The sequence below is a fragment of the Pristiophorus japonicus genome, chromosome 4 (genome assembly GCF_044704955.1).
Source record: "Pristiophorus japonicus isolate sPriJap1 chromosome 4, sPriJap1.hap1, whole genome shotgun sequence".
NCBI lineage: Eukaryota > Metazoa > Chordata > Chondrichthyes > Pristiophoridae > Pristiophorus > Pristiophorus japonicus.
Window position 1 is genome coordinate 156,480,450 of NC_091980.1, and position 27,133 is coordinate 156,507,582.

Sequence of the window (27,133 nt, forward strand, 5' to 3'; positions counted from 1 at the left end):
CTTCCGAGATCAGCACAGACCAACAATCGAACCTGGGATGCCCTGAACTGTATGACGGAACGCACCATGTGGTGAGGTTACCCACTGGGACATCAGAGAATCCTGCTGTGAATTTGTTTTATCACTAATTGCACTGCATTGCCTAATTGCACATCAATATGAATTGCGTTAAAAAGTCAGAGATGTGCTTATCTTTAAAACGAACAAAGTAGATTTTTCACCTGATCTTACAGAAGCTCACCCGAATGATGCACACATGATGACACCAGTTATTGGAAAATGGATAGCTAACTGTGCTTGTAATTTCAGGGTTGTTAAAAATTAGCTCTAAATTACAATTCATGTTTGTGATCTCTGAAACTGTTTTGTTCATTTTAATGTGGTACATCAGAATAAAATATAAATCCAGCCCTTTAGCTTTGAAAGAGTTAATTCAAGAAATTAGCCAGTACAGTGTATAATCACATCCCTTCATGTTCATAGTTACGACAAAAGATTACGACTCATTTAATGAACCATTTGATGCACTAACACACAAGAATCTCCTGGGAAGTCACAAGTGACTTTGATCATCACTGCAGTCATGCTCAGCTGATTAAATTATCGAGGGATTTTCATTTTTTGTTTATATGTAGCCAACAAAATGTTGAGTTCCTGAGACTCAACAATCGACACCTTTTGCAAGAACATACAGAACCAGTAGGTCTGTAATGCACGTTTTAGTCTGCCTAGGTTTGAAGATCTGCTACATTTATTTAGCAATTGATTATGCTGCTTTGTCCTGCGCAGTGCACAATGTGCTAGCAGAACTTGTTTAGGTTTACATGTTGACAGAGTGCTGAACTTTTCAAGACTGAATGGAGTGGAAATGCAAGTGGTTTGCTGTGGAACTGGACCATGAAGTGGCTCTAATTCACTCAACGAATCCCTCCAGGATTGAATAGCCTGTCGACACTAGCAAAAGAAGAATAGTTATTAGTCTATGATAGAGGCTAGCTGCACCCATAGAACCATATCCCCAAAGCAATCTACAGCTTCAGGAGGAAAAATGGCAGAGTGGGAAACAATAAATGCAGGTGACAGTGAATACTCCACCTGAGCTATTTAATTTATTTCTCCCCCACTCCTTTGTTGCAGGACGCTACCACCATTTGGGAGCCAGTTAAGAATGTTACTCACCAGAAAGGGCGTACACTATGTTCGTAATAGCTTTTCCCCCCATAGTAACTTACTTGAAATCTAGGGCCTGGCTAAAACAGCCAACAGGTTCAGGATGCAGAGGGTTGCTCCGACTACTGGTCACTCTTTTTGAAGCCTTGTACGTGGTCGGGTGGCCCTAGAGCGAGATTGCATGGGTGTCCAACAGTACACTTGAAGTTTTCCCTGACCAGTAGGCACCGCTAGACACAGTTTGCATCAGTGATAATGGAAAGTTGGCATCCTGATTTAATTATACTGGGCCATTAGTAGTAGTAGTGGTGGTGCCCTCCTCTTTTGGTTCGGCACTTGCAGTATGCATTTTGTCTAATGACACTGAGCAAATGCCAGGTTCACTCTCTGATCCTGATCAAAATAGTGCCAAAGTAATGCTCCACATTCAAAGTTAATTCAATTTCTGCTGGTAGCACTATCATTTAAAATAACGCAATGCTGCCAATCAAATCTGAACAGTGACAGTTCTGGGGGAAAAAATTAAATGTTCCATATAATGTTGAAACAGCATAATGGATAGTTGAGGAGTGAAAGTCTTCCATTAATTTTCTGGCAAAACCTCTGCCCTGTAAACATCTTTATTTAGCAAATCAACCATTTCAGCATTTTGATTTATTCGGGAGGAACGACAGTTCACTGAATTACAGGACCTTGTATTTGAAACTATATGATATATCTGACTCGTTAAATCTAAATTAAACTAAATTAAATTAACTCTAAATTTGATTTTCTGAATTTGCACTTATTGTAACTGCATAAAGTGCTGAGGGTACGAGTTGACCCCAATGGGTGATCACCACTCAAATTTCAAGTTACTTGGACACATTGACATTTCAGCTGGGTAGGCATTGCATAAAAGTAAGTTGACATATCTATGGGTCAGGCTCCGAAACCAGCCGGACCAAGATACCTTCCCTTCATCAATCACTCAGTGGCATTACATAGAAACAGGCCATTCAGCCCATGCTGGTGTTTATGCTCTACAGAGCCTCCTCCCATCCTTCCTCATCTAACTATCAGCATAACCTTCTATTCCTTTCCTGCTCATATGCTTATCTAGCCTCCCCTTAAATGCATCTGTACCATTTGCCAAAACCACTCCCTGTGGTAACAAGTTCCACATTCTCATGTTGATAGCCTCTGGTTTTGCACTTCCCCACGTGAAAACACGCTCTCATTTTTCCTCTATTTCATAATTTTAAAGACCTCTATTAGGCCACACCTCAGCCTTCTCTTTTCAAGAGAGAGACCAGGCATCCTTTCCTGATGGGTATAACCTCGCATTTCTAGTATCAACCTTGTAAATCTTTTTTGCACCCTCTCCAAAGCCTCTAGATCCTTTTTATAAAAGGCATCCAGCATTGTACACAGTACTCCAGGCCTAACCAAGGTTCAATACAATTTTAGCATCACTTCTCTACTTTTCAATTCTATCAACCCTAGGGATTGGTTTGATTTTTATGTCCTTATTAACCTGCGTTGCTACTTTTAGTGATTTGTGTATTTGTACTCTCAGATCCCTTTACTCCTCTACCCCATTATGGGCCCAAATTTGAAAAAAAAACAAACTAAAAAAAATCCTAACTAACTCACTTACACTGGCGCAAATTAAATGTGCAGAATGGGGATTTTTAAGATACTCCAGAAAAATCAAGTTGCTCCAAAAAAAAAAAACGGAGCAATTCCTGGGGAAATTTGGGCCCTTGGATTCTTATTTTCCAAGTAATACATGACCTCCCTATTTTTCTCACCAAAATGCAACACTTCACACTTATGTGTTGAAATTCATTCGCCAATTATATGGCCATTCTGCAAGTTTGTCAACGTCTTGCAATTTGTTGCAGTCCTCCTCAGTATTTACTATCCGCCCCCTAAATTTGGTGTCATCCACAAATTTAGAAAGTGTCTAAATCGTTAATATAAATTGTGAACAACATTGTTCCCAGCACTGAGCCCTGTAGGACCCTGCTTCCTACCTTCTGCCATTCTGAATAGCTACCCTTTACCCATAGTCTCTACTCTGTCTTGCAGCCAACTAGTTATCAATTCTGCTACTTGCCCCCTGACTCCGCATGCTCCGACCATATTAATTAATCTGTTATGTGGCATCTTATCAAAGGCCTTTTAGAAATCTAGATAAGTTCATCTACTGCATTAACCTTGTCTACTCTGTTACCTCTTCAAAGAATTCTGTGAGGTTGGTCAAGCAAAGCTTTCCCTTCTGCCATGCCGACTATTCTTCTTCATAGTTTTGGTTTCTAGATGTTTTTCTATTTTCTTTTATAGGGATTTCATTATTTTTTTTTACCACCGATGTTATTGATGGCAATCGTGTTGTCATTGGAACAGGAATAGGCCACATTCAGCCCCAAGAGCCCGATATTTAATTATATCATAGTTGATTTGTACCTCAACTCTATTAACCTACCTTTGGTCCATAATCCCTTGATACTGTTACCCAACAAAAATCTATCGAGTTCAGTCTTGAAAATTTCAATTGAACCAGCATCCAGTCTCTTGAGGGAACAGAGTTACAGATTTCCACTACCTTGCGTGAAAAAATGTGTTTCCTGATTTCACTCCTAAATGGCCCAAGCCCTAATTTCAAGATTATGCCGCCTTGCTCTGGGGTCCCTTATCAGAGGAAATAGTTTCTCTCGGCTCAATTTTGCCCAACCCTTTTTTCGGCACACTTACCTTAAGTGCGGCAACTTTGCGCGCTGGAAATGGTGTCGGAAAAATGTCGCCCCATCCTGGCTGCTCTTCAGAGTCCCAGCGTGGCGTGCATTGTGCAGTGTGGGGATGGAGCAACAGGCCAGCGCAGAAAGCACTGCCGGCAGCTGCGCGCATGCGTAGTGAAGTCTGTGCGCATGCTCCTGCCCTCCCAGCGTGTCCTGCGGGCTGTGAGCAGGTCCCGATGCTCGCAGCCCCTATCTCTGGCCGAAGGGATGCCCCGATCTTCGCCGCACCCTATCCCCGGCCGAGTGGCCTCCCGCACCAGCTGGCCGAATTCCCGAGCCAAGGTAGGACTTGTTTTATTTATTGATGGTTGTGCTTGAGAGTTTTGATTGGAGGGGGCGGGGAGAGAAAGTGTGTTTTGATGGCCGGAGGGGGGGGGGAAAGGGGGGGTGTGTGCCACTTAAAAAAAAAAACTTGATTCTAGCATAAAAGTAGGACTTCTATTTTTTATTTGTTATTGATTGATTGCTTATTACTTTTTGTGCTTTGTTTAGTGCTTTGTATGTCTTGGTGCTTTAAATGTACTAACCTGCGCCAATTTCTTAACTGCCCACAAGGTTTTTCCAGAGCTGGCCACATACGCTGACCTAAGTCGATTTGGAGGAAGTTTTAGCTGGCCAAAGTGGCAGAAATGGCCAAAACTGGTGTAAGTGGCTGGAAACGCCCCCTTTTGAAAAAAAAACTAATTGACTTACTCTGGAGCAAATTTTTTGGGGAAATGGCATTTTTCTTTTTATAAACTTACACCAGAAAAAACAACTTACTCCAAAAAAATTGATGCAAGTCATGGCCAAAATTGGGCCCTCTATATCTACCCTACTGAATCTACCTTAAACACCTCAATCACCCCATAACCTTCTAAACTCAAGAGAATACAGGCCAAGTTTATGCACCCTGTCCTCATAAACTATGCCTTTAAGTCCCAGTAACATTCTGCTGAATCTGCACTGTATCCCTTCCAAGGCCAATATCTCTTTCCTGTGGTATGGTAGAAACATAGAAACATAGAAAATAGGTGCAGGAGCAGGCCATTCAGCCCTTCTAGCCTGCACCGCCATTCAATGAGTTCATGGATGAACATGAAACTTCAGTACCCACTTCCTGCTTTCACGCCATACCCCTTGATCCCCCGAGTAGTAAGGACTTCATCTAACTCCCTTTTGAATATATTTAGTGAATTGGCCCCAACTACTTCCTGTGGTAGAGAATTCCACAGGTTCACCACTCTCTGGGTGAAGAAGTTACTCCTTATCTCGGTCCTAAATGGCTTACCCCTTATCCTTAGACTGTGACCCCTGGTTCTGGACTTCCCCAACATTGGGAACATTCTTCCTGCATCCAACCTGTCCAAATCCGTCAGAATTTTAAACGTTTCTATGAGGTCCCCTCTCACTCTTCAGAACTCCAGTGAATACAAGCCCAGTTGATCCAGTCTTTCTTGATAGGTCAGTCCCACCATCCCGGGAATCAGTCTGGTGAATCTTCGCTGCACTCCCTCAATAGCAAGAATGTCCTTCCTCAAGTTAGGACACCAAAATTGTACACAATACTCCATGTGTGGCCTCACCAAGGCCCTGTACAACTGTAGCAACACCTCCCTGCCCCTGTACTCAAATCCCCTCGCTATGAAGGCCAACATGCCATTTGCTTTCTTAACCGCCTGCTGTACCTGCATGCCAACCTTCAATGACTGATGTACCATGACACCCAGGTCTCGTTGCACCTTCCCTTTTCCTAATCTGTCACCATTCAGATAATAGTCTGTCTCTCTGTTTTTACCACCAAAGTGGATAACCTCACATTTATCCACATTATACTTCATCTGCCACGCATTTGCCCACTCACCTAACCTATCCAAGTCACTCTGTAGCCTCATAGCATCCTCCTCGCAGCTCACACTGCCACCCAACTTAGTGTCATCCGCAAATTTGGAGATACTACATTTAATCCCCTCGTCTAAATCATTAATGTACAATGTAAACAGCTGGGGCCCCAGCACAGAACCTTGCGGTACCCCACTAGTCACTGCCTGCCATTCCGAAAAGTACCCATTTACTCCTACTCTTTGCTTCCTGTCTGACAACCAGTTCTCAATCCATGTCAGCACACTACCCCCAATCCCATGTGCTTTAACTTTGCACATTAATCTCTTGTGTGGGACCTTGTCGAAAGCCTTCTGAAAGTCCAAATATACCACATCAACTGGTACTCCTTTGTCCACCTTATTGGAAACATCCTCAAAAAATTCCAGAAGATTTGTCAAGCATGATCTCCCTTTCACAAATCCATGCTGACTTGGACCTATCATGTCATCATTTTCCAAATGTGCTGCTATGACATCCTTAATAATTGATTCCATCATTTTACCCACTACTGAGGTCATGCTGACCGGTCTATAATTCCCTGTTTTCTCTCTCCCTCCTTTTTTAAAAAGTGGGGTTACATTGGCTACCCTCCACTTGATAGGATCCAGAGTCAATGGAATGTTGGAAAATGACTGTCTATGCATCTGCTATTTCCAAGGCCACCTCCTTAAGTACTCTGGGATGCAGTCCATCAGGCCCTGGGGATTTATCGGCCTTCAATCCCATCAATTTCCCCAACACAATTTCCCGACTAATAAAGATTTCCCTCAGTTCCTCCTCCTTAATAGACCCTCTGACCACTTTTATATCCGGAAGGTTGTTTGTGTCCTCCTTAGTGAATACTGAACCAAAGTACTTGTTCAATTGGTCTGCCATTTCTTTGTTCCCCGTTATGACTTCCCCTGATTCTGACTGCAGGGGACCTACGTTTGTCTTTACTAACCTTTTTCTCTTTACATACCTATAGAAACTTTTGCAATCCGCCTTAATGTTCCCTGCAAGCTTCTTCTCGTACTCCATTTTCCCTGCCCTAATCAAACCCTTTGTCCTCCTCTGCTGAGTTCTAAATTTCTCCCAGTCCCCAGGTGCCCAAACTGAATGCAGTACTCCAGACGGGGTCTGACCAAAGCTCTGTACAACTGAAGCATCACTTCCTCTCGTTTGTATTCCAGTCCCCTTGAGATAAAGGTCAATATTCAATGTTTTTTTTAATAAAGAAAAAATACTTTTTGATTACTTCATGTACCTACCTGCGAGCTAACTTTTAGGGATTTATGCACATGGACACCTAAATCTCTCTGCTCCTCCACAGCATAAATATGACAATATTCTGATTTGTCTTTCTTGGTTCCACACTTCGCACATTAAACTCCGTTTGCCGGTTTGCCTACTCACTTGGTCTATATGTCCCAGTGTAACTTCCTGCTCCCGTCTACACAACTCACTGTGCCTTCTAACTTAGTGTCATTGGCAAATTTACATATACACTATTCCTTCATCCACGTTATTTAAAGTTTTCCATTTGAATGTACAAATCATAGGTTATAGCTCAGAAGAGCAAATTTATCAGTATACAGAACACCTGTGCCAAAAAATTTATAAATTCTGCAATCGACCATTACACAGGACAACGCTACTCATCTAACACCCATATGTTCCATTGTGAGATCTGCAAGTTGACAGTAATAAAAAAAGATACAAAGCTCGGTTTAGATTATAAACTAATGCTGTCCTGCATTCCTCCGTTAGCTGAATTGCTGACTTTGGTCTGGTGACTGTGGGGAATTGTTAGCTGGGCTTGCTACGGAGCACCCAAAGAAGGAACAAAATTACTAAGCAAGTGTCAAATACTTAAAAACACCTTATAAAACTGGGAAACTAATACATCTGGAAAATTCACACTAAGCTTTTAAACGTCTTCAAAATGTAGAGGCAATGTTTATGAACTGGTATGATTTGTAGCTTATATGCATTTTACACAGAATCAGTGAGGCTCTACTAACTGGTGTAACTCAACACTCAGGAACATTGCAGTCAGTATACATAACATAATCATGTTTTACATGTAAACACATTTTTACATCATACCTTGTTAGTGTGTCAAAATGCACTATCCATATTCAAAACAGCGCTTTAGATTAGATAAGTCGGTGAGTGGTGTCTTCAAGTCATATGACACAATGTAGTTTATTTCTCACTAATCTTCTTGGGTTTTGGCAGATTATGTATCTGGCTGAGGAAGCCAGCAACATGCTCCCAGATCTTTACCAATGGTGCTCTAAATTGATAACCTGGAAAAGAGCTGCCCAAGGGGCACTCCACCTTTTGATGGACAAGTGTCTGGTCTCTGCAAGATCAGAAACGCCATGTCAGGGTTGGGGGCAGGGGGAGAGGGGAAGAGAGGTTAGAAGAGACACAAAAATCACTGATGCAGGCACCTTATATAGCACACATAACATAGCTTATTAGTGCTCCAACGTGCAGTGGCATAATGTCAAACAAAACTGAACTATTTCACATTTTCAAAACACAAGACAAAGTTCAGAGATTATAGCATAACAACATGTAACAAAGCTAGAGCAGCAATACTGCAAAGAACATTAGTTAAGCAATATAAATGTCAGTATTTGCAGGTGCAATATGTATTTTTAAAGAGTTATGCTTTTTAAAATGTATATACATACAGATTTCAGTCTCTTTACAGCTTCCTCACAGATGTGCATTCCTCGAGATTCATCTACTTCCACGTGGCCCAAGTACTGTAAAAGGAAAATGCAAGTCAATAAAGTTCTCATCAGCCTTGAAACATATGTAATATATCCAAGTTTGTTGATGATACAAAGCTAGGTGGGAATGTAAGTTGTGAGGAGGATGCAGAGAGACTTCAAGGGGATATAGACAGGCTAAGTGATTGGGCAAGAACATGGCAAATGGAATATGATGTGGAGAAATGTGAAATATCCACTTTGGTGGGAAAAATAGAAACAGTATTTTTTTTAAACTGAGAGAGATTGGGAAATGTTGGTGTTCAGAGAGACTTGGGTGCCTTTGTACACAAATCAAAGTTAACATGCAGGTACAGCAAGCAATTAGGAAAGTAAATGGTATGTTGGCCTTTATTACAAGAGGATTTGAGTACAAGAGTAAATATGTCTTACTGGAATTATATAGGGCCCTGCTGAGACCGCACCTGGAGTACTGTGTACAGTTCTGGTCTCCGTACGTAAGGAAGGATATACTTGTCAGAGGGAGTGCAAAGGTTCACCAGACTGATTCCTGGGATGGGGAGTTTGTCCTATGAGGAGAGTAGACTAGGCCTATATTCTCAAGTTTAGAAGAATGAAAGGTGATCTCATAGAATTTTTAATGTTTCATACAGGGCTTGACAGGGTAGATGCAGGGAGGATGTTTCCCTGGGCTGGGGACACTAGAACCAGGGGTCACAGTCTCAGATTAAGGGGTTGGTCATTTAGGATTGGGAAGAGGAGAAATTTCTTCACTCAGAGGGTGGTGAATCTTTGGAATTCTCTATCCCAGAGAGCTGTGGCTGCTCAGTCGTTAAGTATATTCAAGACAGAGATCGATAGATTTTTGAATATTAAGGAAATCAAGGGATACGGGAATAGTGGAGTTGAGGTAGATCATCAGCCTTGATCTTATTGAATGGCGGAGAAGGCTCAAGGGTCCGAATGACTTATTCCTGTTCCTAATTCTTAATGTTATTATATTCGAGCTAGATTCCAACAAATTTAGTTTGAGATAAAATCACCATGAACCCCTTGGATGGCTCAGTGCATAAATGCAGCCAGTTATCGAACCAAACAGGCCACGGTCTCCCCTATCTGTGGAATTAGCCAATAACAGATGTGCCCTCAATAGTCATGGTGCTGCGATTGGATTCAGCACCCATTGATAGAGAAAGGTAAATCAACCACGATTTCCACTCCTAATCACAATCCAATGACTCAATGAAAACTGTGGGTGTGTCCTGTGGGCGAGGATAGGATAGTTGACTATCCTGCTGATAATGCATATGCAATGACAATGAGTAAGAATAAATATTTTGGCAAGTTATTGGAGGTTTGCTGGCATCAGTGGAACTCTATGCTAGTAAAGTCTGTGCCTACATGAGAGGAGGGAAGAAAAGGAAACAACACCTACATAATGATGAATAAAATGAGGTTACTGTCAACAAAACTAAACTTAAAAAAATTTCATTATATTTATTATAGAGCACTCAGTCCCCTTCTTGCTGCATTTAAATTCACAAGTGTTTCACAGCATGAGGAGCTATCAGGATTTAAGATATTGATGGTTCATGTGGTTATCCCAATTCCTCAGCAGGTAGTGCCTTGAAACCGGCACTAACCCAGAAATTTTCTTATGTTGCTGATATTTGAACTGTTTTTTTTAAAATCGCTAGTCTAACTCTAAAAAGATAAAGATAGAAGGCGGTGTAAATCAACATTGACAGCTAGATCTTAAATAACAGTATTTATTCTGTTAATAATCTATTGCACAAAAATTATAGTTTTCATCCATCACATTATGGGCCCAAGTTTCCACACGATAAAAAACGGGCGCCCCTCCGAGCTGGGCGCCCGTTTTTCGCGCCGGAAAAAAAACGCGCGATTCTGGAGCGCCCTGCAGCTCCATGTCTGCTTGGCGCGGCGCCTACACTCGCGTCGATTTTGTAAGTGGGAGGGGGCGGGTACCATTTAAATTAGCTTTTTTCCTGCCGGCAATGCTGCGCGTGCGCGTTGGAGCGTTCACGCAGTGTGAAAGGAACATTGGCACTCGGCCATTTTTGTAGTTCTTTGTAGCTGTTTAATTTTTGAACATTTTTTAATAAAAGCACATTGCCATCAGCACATCAGCACTGAGGCTTCTTGCAGCAGTGAGAAGGCTGCAGGAAGCCTCAGAAAGTTGAGGCAGCCGTTTCCCTCCTCCTCCACCGCCCTCCCCCCACCCGCGGGAACGAACGGCTTCCTCCCCCCCCCGCGGGAACGAACGATTGCCCCCCCCCCCCCCCGCGGGAACGAACGGCTTCCTCCTTCCCCCCCCCCCCCGCGGGAACAAATGGCTTCCTCCTCCTCCCCTCCCCCCCACGGGAACGAACGGTTGCTCCCCCCCGTGGGAACGAACGGCTGCCTCCTTCCCCCACCCCCCCCCCCTCCCCCCGCAGAATCCTCCCTGGCTGAAGCACTTTCACACAAGTAGGAACATGGTTTATTTAATCTTTTCTTTGCTTATAAATGTTTATTCAGGTTGGATTTATTTGTATAATATTTGTATAAGTATAAATAAGGATTTATTATAGAATTTAATGACTTCCCTTCCCCGCCCCCCCCCTCGTGCTGGACGCCTAATTTGTAACCTGCGCCTGATTTTTTAATGTGTAGACAAGGTTTTTTCAGTTCTACAAAAATCTTCACTTGCTCCATTCTAAGTTAGTTTGGAGTACGTTTTCACTGTGGAAACTTTGGCCGGACACTGTGGCCGGACACGCCCCCTTTTGAAGAAAAAATTCTGTTCCAAAGTGGAACTGTTCTACCTGACTAGAACTGCAGAAAAGAAATGTGGAGAATTGCGATTTCTAAAATAGTCCGTTCTCCACCAGTTGCTCCTAAAAATCAGGCGCAAATCATGTGGAAACTTGGGCCCTTAAGGTGGTCTTTACCCAACCGAGATGGTGTATTATAACCAGTTACACTATCTGCACTTACACTTTATTACAATTCATTATACAACTATCCCCATTTTATAACTAAATAAAACATTTTGAAAAGCAATGTATCACAATGGTATAAATAGTTCCATTCCAGTGTGCCAAGTAAGCCCTCACTGCAATGAAATGTGATGTCAGGTTTCATAAATATTGTCATGCAGGCTGAAAATAACAAATGGATGACAGAATGTCAACTGGTGTATGTTGGGGACATTGCTAGCGTCTTCCCAAGTACATGGAATACGAGGAGGCAAAGACACACACCCTGTTTAGCTATTTAAAATTTGTGCTTTTGAATCAGGGACTCACTGGACATTAGACGTTTCAATCTCTTATCTCTGAGGCTGTGAATTACTGTAAAACAAATACTTAGTGTTCAGTGCCATTCGCAACTCCTCAGATAATGGAGCAGTCCATGCCCACATGCAGCAAGACCTGGACGACATTCAGGCCTGGGCCGATAAGTGGCAAGTAACATGCGTGCCCACAAGTGCCAGGCAATGACCATCTCCAACAAGCGAGAGTCTAACCACTGCCCCATGACATTCAATGGCATTACTATCAACGAATCCCCACCATCAACATTTCTGACCAGAAACTTAACTGGACCAGCCACATAAATACTGTGGCAACAAGAGCAGGTCAGAGACTGGGTATTTTGCGATAAGTGTCTCGCCGCCTGACTTCCCAAAGCCTTTCCACCATCTACAAGGCACAAGTCAGCAGTGTGATGGAATAATCTCCACTTGCCTGGATGAGTGCAGCTCTAACAACACAAGAAGCTCGTCACCATCCAGGACAAAGCAGCCCGCTTGACTGGCGCCTTATCCACCACCTTAAACATTCACTCCCTCCATCACCGACATACCATGGCTGCAGTGTGTACCATCTACAAGATGCACTGCAGCACTCGCCAAGGCTTCTTTGACAGCACCTCGCAAAACCTGCGACCTCTACCGCCAAGGCGGTCAAGGGCAGCAAGCGCATAAAAACAACACCACCTCCAAGCTCTGCTCCAAGTCACACACCATCCGGACTTGGAAGTATATCGTCGCTCGGTCAAAATCTTGGAACTCCCTCCCTAACAGCACCGTCACCACACGGACTGCAGTGGTTCAAGGCGGCGGCTCACCACCATCTTCTCAAGAACAATTAGGGATGGGCAATAAATGCTGGCTTTGCCAGCGACGCCCACATCCCATGAATGAATTAAAAAATAATTGCTTTAGCACCTTTTAAGAGAGGACAAGAGAAACGAGGGGCTTGGATTAGATGGGCAAACAAGTCAGCTCATGCTTTGATGGGAGGAATGGTCTATTTAACTACACTTCAAAAGTACTCCATCAGCTGTAAAGTGCTTTGAGACATCCGGTGGTCATGAAAGACGCTATATAAATGTAATTATTTCTTTATTTATTTATGTACTCCAATACGCTAATTCTGTGATAGACAAACTGTCTTGGTATCCAGGTTCGATGTTTGCACATTATCAGATTTAATCTGCATTCTGCAAATGGCCTCACCATTACAATTTTCAATTTCACCATAAAATTGAGGATCATACACATTAATGTCTTATTTGTGTAGTACTTTAAATCTCTCTGGTGAGAAAAAGTGCCAATTTTTTTTCATCCCTGCAGCAGCATGAACTAAAATACTTCATTACACAAAGACATGAAAATCACAAGCATCCTTACAATGCATATTGTTCCTCACAGGAATGGAAATTCAAATGTACTGCAGCACAACAGCCAATTAGCAATTTATAAAACCATCATTGAGATTTTAAACAACACTGGAGTTTATTTTTTAAGTGGCTTTTGCAGATTTATATCAGACTGTGGAAAACAAAGTAATTTTAGCACTGGAGGCTCCAAAGCACGAATATAATCAAGCTGCACAAGTAAATATTTAGCAACTACAAAAGACAAACCATTACTTCCTGATGAGAAAACATATATTGGCAGATGTTAGAAATGGTGATTTATTATGACAAGGGAAAACAAGACATTTGTGTGCACAAGTCACTTGAAGCAACATTGTATGTATACTAAAGCAGATAGACGTAAAAGTCAGTAACTTATCAAAATTAGATAAATAAGAAGTGGCTATGCCAATATTATAAAACAAAATTGGAGAGCGCTTCCCCGATGACTCAACTGGTAAAGGCAGCATGTAATGAAACCACAAAGAGTAGCAGGTCCCAGTTTACATTCCCAACCTATACTGGGGAAAGAGGGAGCTGTTCCGTTGGGACGGGCTTCATTTGAACCATGCGGGGACCAGTGTCCCGGCGGATCGAATAACTAGGGCTGTAGATAGGGTTTAAAACTAAATAGTGTGTGGGGGGGGGGGGGGTGGTTCAGGTGAGGGAAAATTTAAAAAGTCAAAGAGAAAGGAGAAGGCAATAGTGCAGGGTAGCGATAGGGGTAATGATAACCAGCGTACAAGAGTGCACTAGAAATTTGAATTTCGCTTCTAATGTTTTTGATTTCCCCGTGGGGCATAAAGGGGTCGGTGCGCATGACGATATCACCGTCGTGTGTGTCACCGCCCGGGGCGAAAAGTAAGGAGCGTAGCGCAAACCTGTTTTCGTCACCGCCATCCCAGGGCAATTCCGGCCAGGTCACTGCCGCTGCCTGACCCCGGACGAAAAGTCCTTATCGCCCGGTTAGCGCCTCCCGGAACGGGCCTTTGGGAAAGGGGCAATTTTGGCCCCTTTGTGTTCTCCTCACAACTTGCTTTCCCACCTATCTTTGTATCATCAGCAAATTTGGCAACATTACACTTGGTCCCTTCATCCAAGTCATTAATATAGATTGTAAATAGTTGAGGACCCAGCACGGATTCCTGTGGCACCCCACTAGTTACAGTTTACGGACCGGAATATGACTCATTTATCCTGACTCTCTGTTTTCTGTTCGTTAATAATACTCTATCCATGCCTATATATTACCCCCAACACCATGAGCTCGTATCTTGTGTAGTAACCTTTGTTGTGGCACCTTATTGGATGGGCAAGTAGGACAGAGGAGGAATGTCAAAATGCAATAGAATAGCATAAGGTCGAAGTCATGCAATGGTAATATCTGTTGTGAAGGATAAAATAGACTTTTTTTAAAAAAAAACTGTGGTTACCAGATATTCTTCCAAAATTTTCTCTTGTCTACATTCCATTTTCTGTCCTTCATTTTTTTTTTGTTCATTTGTCTTTAATCTCAGACAATAAACTGCCTAGACATGAGAATAGCTAATATTTTCTTTCACTGCCCTCAAAACATTTCCACACCATATTCCTTGACTCAGAAGATGGTCTTGAGACCTGCTGCCAGGCCCTAGACAAGGTTTGATACTAACGTTAGAGTATGGTGGTTCATGGTGATTGGCCCCTTACCTCTTTATTGAGCAGAGTCGCTCCGCCATTTTCCCACAGCAGAGTTGGAAAAATTGTATGTGTTTGTGTCATACCACTCCCGTGTACGAAAAAAATCTATACTGCTTCATCATTCCACTTATGAGTTCAAGATATCTTGGTTAGAATTACTTAAACCACATAGCAGTAAAGGAGTTGGAAAGAAACACCACAAACCACATTTACACTGCCATAATGCATACCCATTACACACACGTTGAAGCTCGAGATAAAAACACTTTTGAATGAGAATTCACAACATGTTCCATGCATAACGTGTTGTTCTGGTTGGGACAAGAAGATCGGAATTTAAAAAATCATAACATTCCATATTAAGTGTACAAATACCAGAAGAAAATCACATCACATTGACCTCTATCTGGAATAATACTGAAAAACCAATAAAAATAAAAGTCAACTGTTGGCTGATTTCTGAAATGGTACAAATATCTGAAATGACTAAACACTTCGAAAAATAGTGCAACAGCAACTTGGATTTAATTAACATCTTTAATGTAGAAAAACATCTCAAGGCACTTTACAGAGCAAACTTTTTTTTTTAAAAAGGGACAGACAGGGCAAGTTGCAAGAGGTGACCAAAACCTTGGTCCAACAGTTAAAGCTTTGGACACAAGGCCAGTCGGAGGACTGAAGGGGATGCAAAGTTGGAGGAGATACAGAGGTACACTAGCGAAAGAGTGTGGAGTGACGGAGATGTGGACGAAGAATTTAAATTCAACTAGCTGGAGGACCGAGAGCCAATGTAGATAACAAGCATGTATCCTCCACCAAAGCTTTCAAGTCCTTTCATCTGTGGTGCCCAGAATTGGACACAATGGGCCCAAGTTTCCACCTCCTGTAAAAACGGCACCGAGAACTTACCTTGTAATTCTCCGAGTTCCTCAGGACGCCTTTGGGCTCAGCGCAGCGCAGCGCAGCACAAGAGGTGGGGGGCAGAGCCAGGTCCCGGCGCTGAAAACAGTGTGCGCGCATGTGCAGTAGCTCCTCGCAGTGCAAATCTGTGCAGGCTGTGTGGGAGGGGCCCGAAACACACCGTCCCTAGCCTTGGCCGAATGGGCTCCCCGCCGCGACCTGCGGGAACAGTGTCTGCCTTATCTAAAGGAGTTCTTTGCTGCCTGCAAGTCGATGCAGAACAGGCAGGTCAACAAGCCTCTTCTGAACACTGTGCGGCAGCGGAGTGAGTTCACGGTCATGGCAAAGATTTGAGTAACACAATCTCCAAACTGGAAAAGCTGACCATATTGGCGAAGAGGAAATCGCTGTTCGACGCACATCAAACAGGATATAAACAGCCTGACCAAGCAGATTGCACAACTGCAAGATTTCGTCAGGGCCAAGGGCAGTCAGAATGGCCGACACTTGCAGATGCATTCCAACACCATCGTGGTCTCACTGCAGTCCAGACTGGCCTCCATGTCCAACAATTAACAGCTTTATCTGAAGAGTAACTGAATGTAATCCTGGAAATTCTGTAATTCTGATTTCCCACAAACATAATTGTGTCACTGTTTCTTGCAGAAAAGAAAAAAAACTTTCATCCCATCAGACCAGGCTGCAATTCTCTTCCCATTAACCTACTAAAGTCACAATGACAACTAGAGACTGGAAAGAATGCTCCAGGGTTGGGGGATCTCTACAGAGAGGAAAAAAGGAATGTCTGAGAGAAGAGGTTGACCACTCCTGTGGGTCTTGGCTTTCGTCGGGAACTCATTGATTCTGTGATTGGCTCAGGCAAACCCACATTCCACCACTCTTGCGGTGCAGTCGTTTGCATTTCCAATCTTTGCAACTTGCTGAGCCCCAGGAGGTTTCTTCAGCAGGAAGTACTATAAAGAACATAAAGTCTGGAATGAGAAAGGGCCATTTGAATCATCAAGCCTGCACCATCCCGAATCCATGCCTTATTATTGTATCATGGAAGAAGACAGGAAGTCAGTGAGCATTTATTTACACAAAGAGTAATGTGGAAGAAGTTGCTCGAGAGAGAGAGAGAGAGAGAGAGAGAGCAATGAGTTGAAGGTAAGTTTTTGGAGAGAAAATGATTGAAGGGTATGAGGAAAAGCTGGGTTTCTGGGGTTGAGATTATTTAAAAAGGGATGGGCTTGTTCCTAAACATGTGTCTGTTCTCCCCCACCCCATGGAGTTGTGTGTTTTTGCATTAATTTCTGAAGCAGCAATTACAATGAGCTTTCTCAGTGGCTCAGCCATTTGGGGGGTTACAATGACAAAGCTAAAAATGTATTGTTGTGCAGACAGCTTCAAATAATTTGATAAACTGTACAAAAATCACTTGAGGGTGTAAAGAGCCTGTGTTACTAGATGTTTTAAAGTACTTTATGCAGTTTTTATCTCCACCTACAAGGGAGCAAGCTATCTTGGATCTGGTCCTGTGTAATGAGACAGGAATAATAAACGATCTCCTAGTAAAAGATCCTCTTGGAATGAGTGATCACAGTATGGTTGAATTTGTAATACAGATTGAGGGTGAGGAAGTAGTGTCTCAAACGAGCGTACTATGCTTAAACAAAGAGGACTACAGTGGGATGAGGGCAGAGTTGGCTAAAGTAGACTAGGAACACAGACTAAACGGTGGCACAATTGAGGAACAGTGGAGGACTTTTAAGGAGCTCTTTCATAGTGCTCAACAAAAATATATTCCAGTGAAAAAGAAGGGCGGTAAGAGAAGGGATAACCAGCAGGGGATAACCAAGGAAATAAAGGAGAGTATCAAATTAAAAAACCAATGCGTATAAGGTGGCCAAGGTTAGTGGGAAACTAGAAGATTGGGAAAATTTTAAACGACAGCAAAGAATGACTAAGAAAGCAATAAAGAAAGGAAAGATAGATTACGAAAGTAAACTTATGCAAAACATAAAAACAGATAGTAAAAGCTTTTACCGATATATAAAACGGAAGAGAGTGACTAAAGTAAATGTTGGTCCCTTAGAAGATGAGAAGGGGGATTTAATAATGGAAAATGTGGAAATGGCCGAGACCTTAAACAATTATTTTGCTTCGGTCTTCACAGTGGAAGACACAAAAACCATGCCAAAAATTGCTGGTCACGGGAATGTGGGAAGGGACGGCCTTGAGACAATCACTATCACTAGTGGGGTAGTGCTGGACAGGCTAATGGGACTCAAGGTAGACAAGTCCCCTGGTCCTGATGAAATGCATCCCAGGATATTAAAAGAGATGGCGGAAGTTATAGCAGATGCATTCGTCATAATCTACCAAAATTCTCTGGACTCTGGGGAGGTACCAGCGGATTGGAAAGCAGCTAATGTAACGCCTCTGTTTAAAAAAGGGGGCAGACAAAAGGCAGGTAACTATAGGCTGGTTAGTTTAACATCTGTAGTGGGGAAAATGCTTGAAGCTATCATTAAGGAAGAAATAGCGGGACATCTAGATAGGAATAGTGCAATCAAGCAGACGCAACATGGATTCATGAAGGGGAAATCATGTTTAACTAATTTACTGGAATTTTTTGAGGATATAACGAGCATGGTGGATAGAGGTGTACCGATGGATGTGGTGTATTTAGATTTCCAAAAGGCATTCGATAAGGTGCCACACAAAAGGTTACTGCAGAAGATAAAGGTACGCGAAGTCAGTGGAAATGTATTAGCATGGATAGAGAATTGGCTGGCTAACAGAAAGCAGAGAGTCTGGATAAATGGGTCCTTTTCGGGTTGGAAATCGGTGGTTAGTGGTGTGCCACAGGGGTCGGTGCTGGGACCACAACTGTTTACAATATACATAGATAACCTGGAAGAGGGGACAGAGTGTAGTGTAACAAAATTTGCAGATGATACAAAGATTAGTGGGAAAGCGGGTTGTGTAGAGGACACAGAGAGGCTGCAAAGAGATTTAGATAGGTTAAGCGAATGGGCTAAGGTTTGGCAGATGGAATACAATGTCGGAAAGTGTGAGGTCATCCACCTTGGGAAAAAAAAAACAGTAAAAGGGAATATTATTTGAATGGGGAGAAATTACAACATGCTGCGGTGCAGAGGGACCTGGGCGTCCTTGTGTATGAATCCCAAAAAGTTAGTTTGCAGGTGCAACAGGTAATCAGGATGGCGAATGGAATGTTGGCCTTCATTGCGAGAGGGATGGAGTACAAAAGCAGGGAGGTCCTTCTGCAACTGTATAGGGTATTGGTGAGGCCGCACCTAGAGTACTGCGTGCAGTTTTGGCCACCTTACTTAAGGAAGGATATACTAGCTTTGGAGAGGGTAGAGAGACGATTCACTAGGCTGATTCCAGAGATGAGGGGGGTTACCTTATGATGATCGATTGAGTAGACTGGGTCTTTACTCGTTGGAGTTCAGAAGGATGAGGGGTGATCTTATACAAACATTTAAAATAATGAAAGGGATAGACAAGATAGAGGCAGAGAGGTTGTTTCCACTGGTCAGGGAGACTAGAACTAGGGGGCACAGCCTCAAAATACGGGGAGCCAATTTAAAACCGAGTTGAGAAGGAATTTCTTCTCCCAGAGGGTTGTGAATCTGTGGAATTCTCTGCCCAAGGAAGCAGTTGAGGCTAGCTCATTGAATGTATTCAAGTCACAGATCGATAGATTTTTAACCAATAAGGGAATTAAGGGTTATGGGGAGCGGGCGGGTAAGTGGAGCTGAGTCCATGGCCAGATGAGCCATGATCTTGTTGAATGGCGGAGCAGGTTCGAGGGGCTAGATGGCCTACTCCTGTTCCTAATTCTTATGTTCTTATGTTCTACTTGTTGCGTGTAGCTTTGTGTTATTTTACCGAGAATTCTGTAAAAGCAATCAATATGGTAAAGGAGGGGCAGTTCTGAAGCACATCTGATTTAGCAATGCATGAAGCAGTAAGTTTGTAATCCAAGACGTACGTTCGGAGGAACTGGCTGAGATAGTCGTTGCGATTAGGCAGGTCAACAGTTAATTAGCAAATTTACTACATCAAAAAATAGTTATGGTGTGGGATGGTGTAATCATTTTCAAAATATTAGTGATTGATTTATTGGTTGATTTATTTATCATTTATTATTGATGATGGCCCTTTATTTGTAAAAGTGGAGTGTTTAATGCTAAACATCCTTCCCCCCCCCCACCCGCATCTCTCGTTCCCTGCGCCTAATTTCTTAAGTATAGGCAAGGTTTTTCTGAGCGTACAAAAATCTACACTTACTCCATTCTAAGTTAGTTTGGAGTAAGTTTTCGCTGCCTAAACTTGCAAAACAGGCGTAAGTGGCTGGACACGCCCCTTTTTGAAAAAACACTACTAAAATGAAACTATTCTAACTCACTAGAACTGGAGCAAACTAAATGCCAAGAATTGCAATTTCTAAGATGCACCATTCTAATCTAGTTGCTCAAAAAAAGAGTAACTCAATGAAACTTGAGCCCAATATTCGTGCTTTAGGTAGGTTTAGCATAACATCCTGACTTTAGTACTCTGCATTTATTTATGAAGACCAGGTTCCTTTTTGCTTCAGTAACTGCTTTGTTTACCTGTCCTGTCACTTTCAAGGCTTTGCGCACAAACACCATCAGGTCTGTGTGTTCTTGCACCCCCTTTAAAATTGTACCATTTAGCTTTTATTGTCCCTCCTCATTCTTCCTACCAAAATGCAACACCTCACACTTTACTGTGCTGAAGGAGGAGGTGAAATACAGTAAACGATTAGGAGGATCGTAATAGACTTCAGGTGGACACAATGGTGAAATGGGCAGACACATGGCAGATGAAATTTAACGACTGAGCATCCATAGCCCGCTGGCGTACAGAATTCCAAAAATTCACAACCTCGAGTGAAGACATTTTACTTCATCTCAGTTCTAAATGGCTGACCCCATAATGCTGCGACTATGACCCCTATTTCTTGATTCTCCAGCCAGGGAAACAGCCTCTCAGCATCTACCCTGTCAAGCCCTTTGAGAATTTTATAAGTTTCAATGAGATCACCTCTCATTCTTCTAAACTCCAGAGAATATAGACCTAGTCTACTCGATCTCTAATGAACCTTTGTTGCACCACCTCTAAGGCATGTATATCCTTGCTTGGGTAAAGAGATCCAAAACTGTTGCATGATCAGTCATGATCATATTGACTGGTGGTGCAGGCTTGAAGGGCCGAAAGGCCTACGCCTGCACCTATTTTCTATGTGCATTGTACTCCAGGTGTGGTCTCACCAAAGCCCTGCATAGTTGCAGCAAGACTTCCTTACTCTTGTACTCCAACCCCCTTGCAATAGAGGCTAACATACTACAGGTTGAGCGCCCGAAATTCAGAAACCTCGGGACCGAGGCCGTTGCGGATATTTCCGGATTTTGTAACGTCTTTGACCGGGTCGAGGGAGGTGGGGTCGGGCAGCTGAGGTAAGGGGGGGGGGGGGGGAGGGCGGAGAGACAAGGTCAGTCTGCCGAGGTAAGAGGGAAGGGGTGGGGGTGGGGAAGGAGAGGGTTGGGCCGCCGAGGGCCGGGCAAGGTCGGGCCACCAAGGCGGGGGAGTCCGGATTTCGGAACATTTTCCGGACGACCCCGCCACGGATCGGCCCGGTGTCCGGATTCCGGAACATTCCGAATTTTGGAACTCCGGATTTCGGACGCTGAACCTGTATTTGCCTTCCTAATTGCTTGCTGTAGCTGCATGTTAACTTTCTGTGATTCATGTACAAGGATACCCAAATCCCTCGGATTACCAACATTTTACTAATCTCTCACCCTTTGCAGCCTCTGTGCATCCTCCTCACAATTTATTTCCCACCTAGCTTTGAATAATCAGCAAACTTGGATATATGGCACTCAGTTCCCTCATCTAAGTCACTGATATAGATTTTACGAGGCGGCCCAAGTCAGAGATATCAGATGCTAAGACCTACTCAGCTGCAATTTCCATTTGAAATTGCACGAGTGTGTGGAGGGGCGGGGGAGGAGGTTGAAAGAAGCAAATTGCATTTCCAGACTCATGTACTACCACTTCATAGCACTTGGCAATTTAGCAATGTGCTGAGTCACCATAACTATTTAACTGGGCAGGGGAGTTGATAAGGTAAGTGTGATTGGGTCAGACTGCATTAGCCTGGAAAATGATTGATGTCTGTGAAGATGTGAGCATTTGAGAGATGGTTCCAGATTTAGTACTCTAATTAGACTATGAATTGAAACAGTCCACAGTCAGTGAAGTGGGAATGTGTTGGGCCAATGAAGCATGCACATAATGCCAGAGATAAATAGGTGGAACAAAGAAAATAAACATTCCCCTGTTGAAATAAAGAATAACGGAAAAATGACTTGCTAGTTTGTCAAAATTAATCAGTGTCCTACATGGATTTTCAAATAAGTATAAATAATGAATTAATAATGCATTGGAGGGGATTACAGAGTAAGTTAACTGGAACAACTGGAGAAATGATACAAGTAAAGCTTGGCCAGCCTATCATAGAATCATAGAGATTTGCAGCATGGAAGGAGGCCATTTCGGCCCATCGTGTCCGCATTGGCCAACAAGTGGCTATCCAGCCGAATCCCACTTTCCAGCTCTTGGTCCGTAGCTCTGCAGGTTTCGGCACTTCAAGTGTACATCCAAGTACTTTTTAAAATGTGGTGAGGGTTTTTGTCTCTACCATCCTTTCAGGCAGAGAGTTCCAGACCCTCTGGGTGAAGAAATTTCCCCTGAAATCCCCTCTAAATCTTCTACCAATTACTTTAAATCTATGCGCCCTGGTTGTGGACCCCTCTGCAAAGGGAAACAGGTCCTTTCTATCTACTCTATCTAGGCCCCTCATAATGTTATACACCTCAATAAGGTCTCCCCTCAACCTCCTCTGCTCAAAAGGAAACAAATCCAGCCTATTCAATCTTTCCTCATAACTAAAATTCTCCAGTCTAGGCAACATCCTCGTAACTCTTCTCTGTACCCTCTCTAGTGCAATCACATCTTTCCTGTAATGTGGTGACCAGAACTGCACACAGTACTCCAGCTGTGGACTAACTAGTGTTTTATACAGTTCAAGCATAACCTCCCTGCTCTTGTATTCTATGCTTGACTAATAAAGACAAGCATTCCGTATGCCTTCTTAACCACCTTATCTATACCATCTATAATAGGTAATTTGAAGCACAGAGCCTATAGTGTCATCTTCAAAACAGTATACCACCACCAGACACCACAGGCTGCATTACAATGTTAGATAGGGTTTTAATCTGCTCTTGGTCAGCTTTTGTGTGTATCACGTAATATTGCCTTGCAGGAAAGTTGAAGCCTATGGAATAAAAGGGACAGTAACAGCCTGGATATGAAACTGGCTCAGTGACAGGAAACAGAGAGTAGTGGTGAACGGTTGTTTTTCGGACTGGAGGAAGGTATACAGTGGTGTTCCCCAGGGGTCGTACTGGGACCACTGCTTTTCTTGATATATATATTAATGACTTGGATGTGGGTGGACAGAGCACAATTTCAGAATTTGCAGATGCCACAAAACTTGGAAGTATAGTGAACAGTGAATGTGGAGATACATGGCAGATGAAATTTAACACAGAAAAGTGCGAAGTGATACATTTTGATGGAAAGAATGAGGAGAGGAAATATAAACTAAAGGGTACAATCCTTAAGCGGGTGCATGAACAGAGACACTTAGGGATATATGTGCACAATTCGTTCAAGGTGGCAGGGCAGGTTGAGAATCATAGAATAATAAGAAAATTACGACACAGGAGGCCATTCGGCCCATCGTGTCAGTCGAAAAAGAGCTACCCAGCCTAATCCCATTTTCCAGCACTAGGTCTGTAGCACTGAAGCTCATGGTTCTTTCACATCCAAGTACTTTTTAAATGTGCTAAGGGTTTCTGCATCTACCACCCTTTCAGGCAGCGAGTTCCAGACCCCCACCACCCTCTCAGTGAAAATGTTGTTCCTCATCTCTCCTCGAATCCTTCTACCAATTACTTTAAATCTATGCCCCCTAGTTATTAACCCCTCTGCTAACAGAAACAGGTCCATCCTATTCACTCCATCTAGGCCCCTCATAATTTTAAACACCTCAATTAAATCTTCCCTCAACCTCCTCTATTCCAAAGAAAACAACCCAGGCCTATCCAATCTTCCCTCATAGCTAAAATTTCCCAGTCCTGGCAACATCCTTGTAAATCTCCTCTACACCCTCTCTCGTGCAGTCACATCTTTCCAGTAATGTGGTGACCAGAACTGTATGCAGTATGCTGCCTCCACAAGATCATGCAAATCCACTGGGAGGTTAGACACACCAACGTCAGTATTCTCATTCAGGTCAACATCCCCATTCACCATGCTCGACCAGCTGCGTTGGGCAGACCACACTGTCCGAATATCCGACACGAGACTCCCTAAGCAAGCACTCTACTCTGAACTCCTACACGGCAAGCAAGCCCCAGGTGGGCAGAGGAAACATTTCAAGGACACCCTCAAAGCCTCCTTGATAAAGTGCAACATCCCCACCGGGAATCCCTGGCCCAAGACCGCTCAAAATGGGAGGAAGAGCAACCAGGAGGGTACTGAGCACCTCGAGTCTTGTCGCAGAGAGCATGCAGAAATCAAGCAGAAGGAGCGTGCAGCAAACCAGGCTCCCCACCTACCCTTTCCTTCAACCACTGTCTGCCCCACCTGTGAAAGAGACTGTAATTCCCGCTGTACAGCTTTCTGAGAACTCACTTTTAGTGTAGAAGCAAGTCTTACTCAATTTCGAATCGAGGATGACATGCTTCCACGTCAAAAAGTTCACAGGTGTTTCAATGAAGGACCTAATATTCCAGGTCCTGAACTAAATCTTGAAGGGTGATGATGATGTTGATGACTGAGTACTTAAGCTGTGGCCTAACTATAGTTGTATACAGTTCTAGCATAACATCCCTGCTCTTAGATTTTATGTCTCAGCTAATAAAGGAAAGCATTCTGTATGCCTTTTTAACTACCTGTCCTGTCCTGAGACCATACACTCCATGGTCTCTCTGTTCCTCCACACCTCAGTATCCTCCCATTTATTGTGTATTCCCTTGCTGCCCCTCCCCAAATGCCTGTTCCTCCACACCTCTCAGTATCCTCCCATTTACCGTGTAGTCCCTTCTTGTTAGCCCTCCCCAAATGCATTATCTTACACTTTTCCGGATTGAATCCATTTTCCACTTTTCTTCCTGCAGTCTAAAGCATTCCTGCACTGTCAACCACACGGTCAACTTTTGTATCATCTGAAAATGTCTTTATCATGCCCTATACATTTAAGTCTAAATTATTAATATACACAATACAAAAAGCAAGGGACCGAATACTGAACCCTGTGGTACTCCACTGGAAACAGCCTTCCAGTCGCAAAAACACCCAATCATTACCCTTTGCTTCCTACCACTGAGCCAATTTTGGATCCAATTTGCCACTCTCCCTTGGATCCCATGGGGGACTTTGTCACAAGCCTTGCTAAAATTCATGTTGACTACATCAAACACACTGCCAACCCTCCTGGTTAATTCCTCAAAAAATTCAATCAAGTTAGTCAGACACGACCTTCCCTTTAAAAAACCATGCCGACTGTCCTTGATTAATCTGCGTCTTTCTAAATGAAGGTTTAGACTGTTCCTCAGAATTGATTCCAATAATTTGTCCACCACAGAGGTTAAACTAACTGGCCTGTAATTGCTCGGTTTATCCCTTCCTCCTTTTTAAACAATGGTACGTTAGCAATTCTCCAATCCTCTGGCACGACTCCTGCAGCCGGGGAGGATTGGAAAATGATGATCAGTATCTCCGCAATTTCCTCCCTGGCTTCTTTTAATAGCCTAGGATATATTTCATCTGGGCCTGGTGATTTATCTACTTTCAAGGATGCTAAATCCGTTAATACTTCCTCTCTTACTATGTTTATACCATCCTATATTTCGCTCTCTCAACTTCAACATTGTCCCCCTCTTTTGTGAAGACAGCCGCAAAGTATTCATTCAGTACCTTACCCACATCCTCCGTCTCCACACAAGATCACCATTTTGGTCCCTAATAAGCCCTACTCTTTCCTTACTTATCCTCTTGCTCTTTATGTAAGTATAAAATATCTTTGGGTTTTCTTTGATTCTACTTGTCAGTATTATTTCATGCCCTCTTTGCTTTCCTAATTTCCCTCTTAATTTCACCCATACACTTTCTATACTTGTCCAGGATTTCTACTACATTGAGCCCGCGGTATGAGATACAAGCTTCCCTTTCTTGCCTTATCTTACCCTGTATGCACCTCATCCAGGGGCTCTAAATTTGGCAGTTCTACCCTTTTTCTTTGTGGGAACATCTTCACCCTGAATTCTATGCATCTTCCTGTTGAATGTCTCCCACTGCTCTGACACTGATTTACCTTCAAGTAGCTGTTCCCTGTCAATTGTGTAAAATTGGCCTTCTCCCAATTGAGAACCTTTACTCCCGTTTTATTTTTGCCCGTATCCATAATTATGCTAAAACTGAATTATGATCACTACCACAAAAATGCTCTCCCACTGATATTCCTTCCACCTGCCCAGCTTCATTCCCTAAAACTAAATGCTGAACTGCCCCCACTCTTGTTGGGCTTGCTACGTACTGGCTAAAAAAGTTCTCCAGAATGCAATTTAGGAATTCTGTGCCCTCTAGACCTTTTACACTGATAGTTGGGGATTTCAATTACCCTATTACTGCCCTATTGTTTTGCACTTCAGAAATTTGCCTACAAATTTGCTCTTCTATCTCCCGCAGATTGTTTGGGGGGTCTATAGTACACTCCCCCAGCATTGTGATTGCCCCTTTTTTGTTCTTTAGTTCAACCCATCTAGCCTCATTTGATGATCCTTCTAACAACTAATTGTTTCTTTAACCAATCCTGCCGCTATCTCTCCTTTTTTAACCCTTCTCTATCCCATCTGAAAATGTTGTAACCAGGAATGTTGAGCTGCCATTCCTGCCCTTTTTCAGCCTTGTTCCAGTAATAGCGATAATATTATACTCCTATGTGTCTGTTATCTTAGCTCATCTGCCTCATTTCCTAGACTCCTTGCATTAAAGTATATACCATTTAGCATTTAAAAGTTGAAAAAGCTTACGGTATCCTGGGCTTCATAAATAGAGGCAGAGAGTACAAAAGCATGGATATTATGATGAACCTGTATAAAACACTGATTCAAC

At 42.9% G+C, this 27,133-nt stretch overlaps 1 protein-coding gene across 10 annotated transcripts in view; it reads right to left on the bottom strand.

Annotated features, from left to right (window-relative positions):
- LOC139263125 (protein numb homolog) overlaps positions 1 to 27,133 on the bottom strand; it is a 228,782-nt gene that overhangs the window by 50,913 nt on the left and 150,736 nt on the right. For all 10 annotated transcript variants that reach the window (XM_070878707.1, XM_070878706.1, XM_070878705.1 and 7 more), the window contains one exon: positions 8,501 to 8,575. In XM_070878707.1, the coding sequence (XP_070734808.1) occupies positions 8,501 to 8,575 (75 nt within the window). The remainder of the gene's footprint in view (positions 1 to 8,500; positions 8,576 to 27,133) is intronic.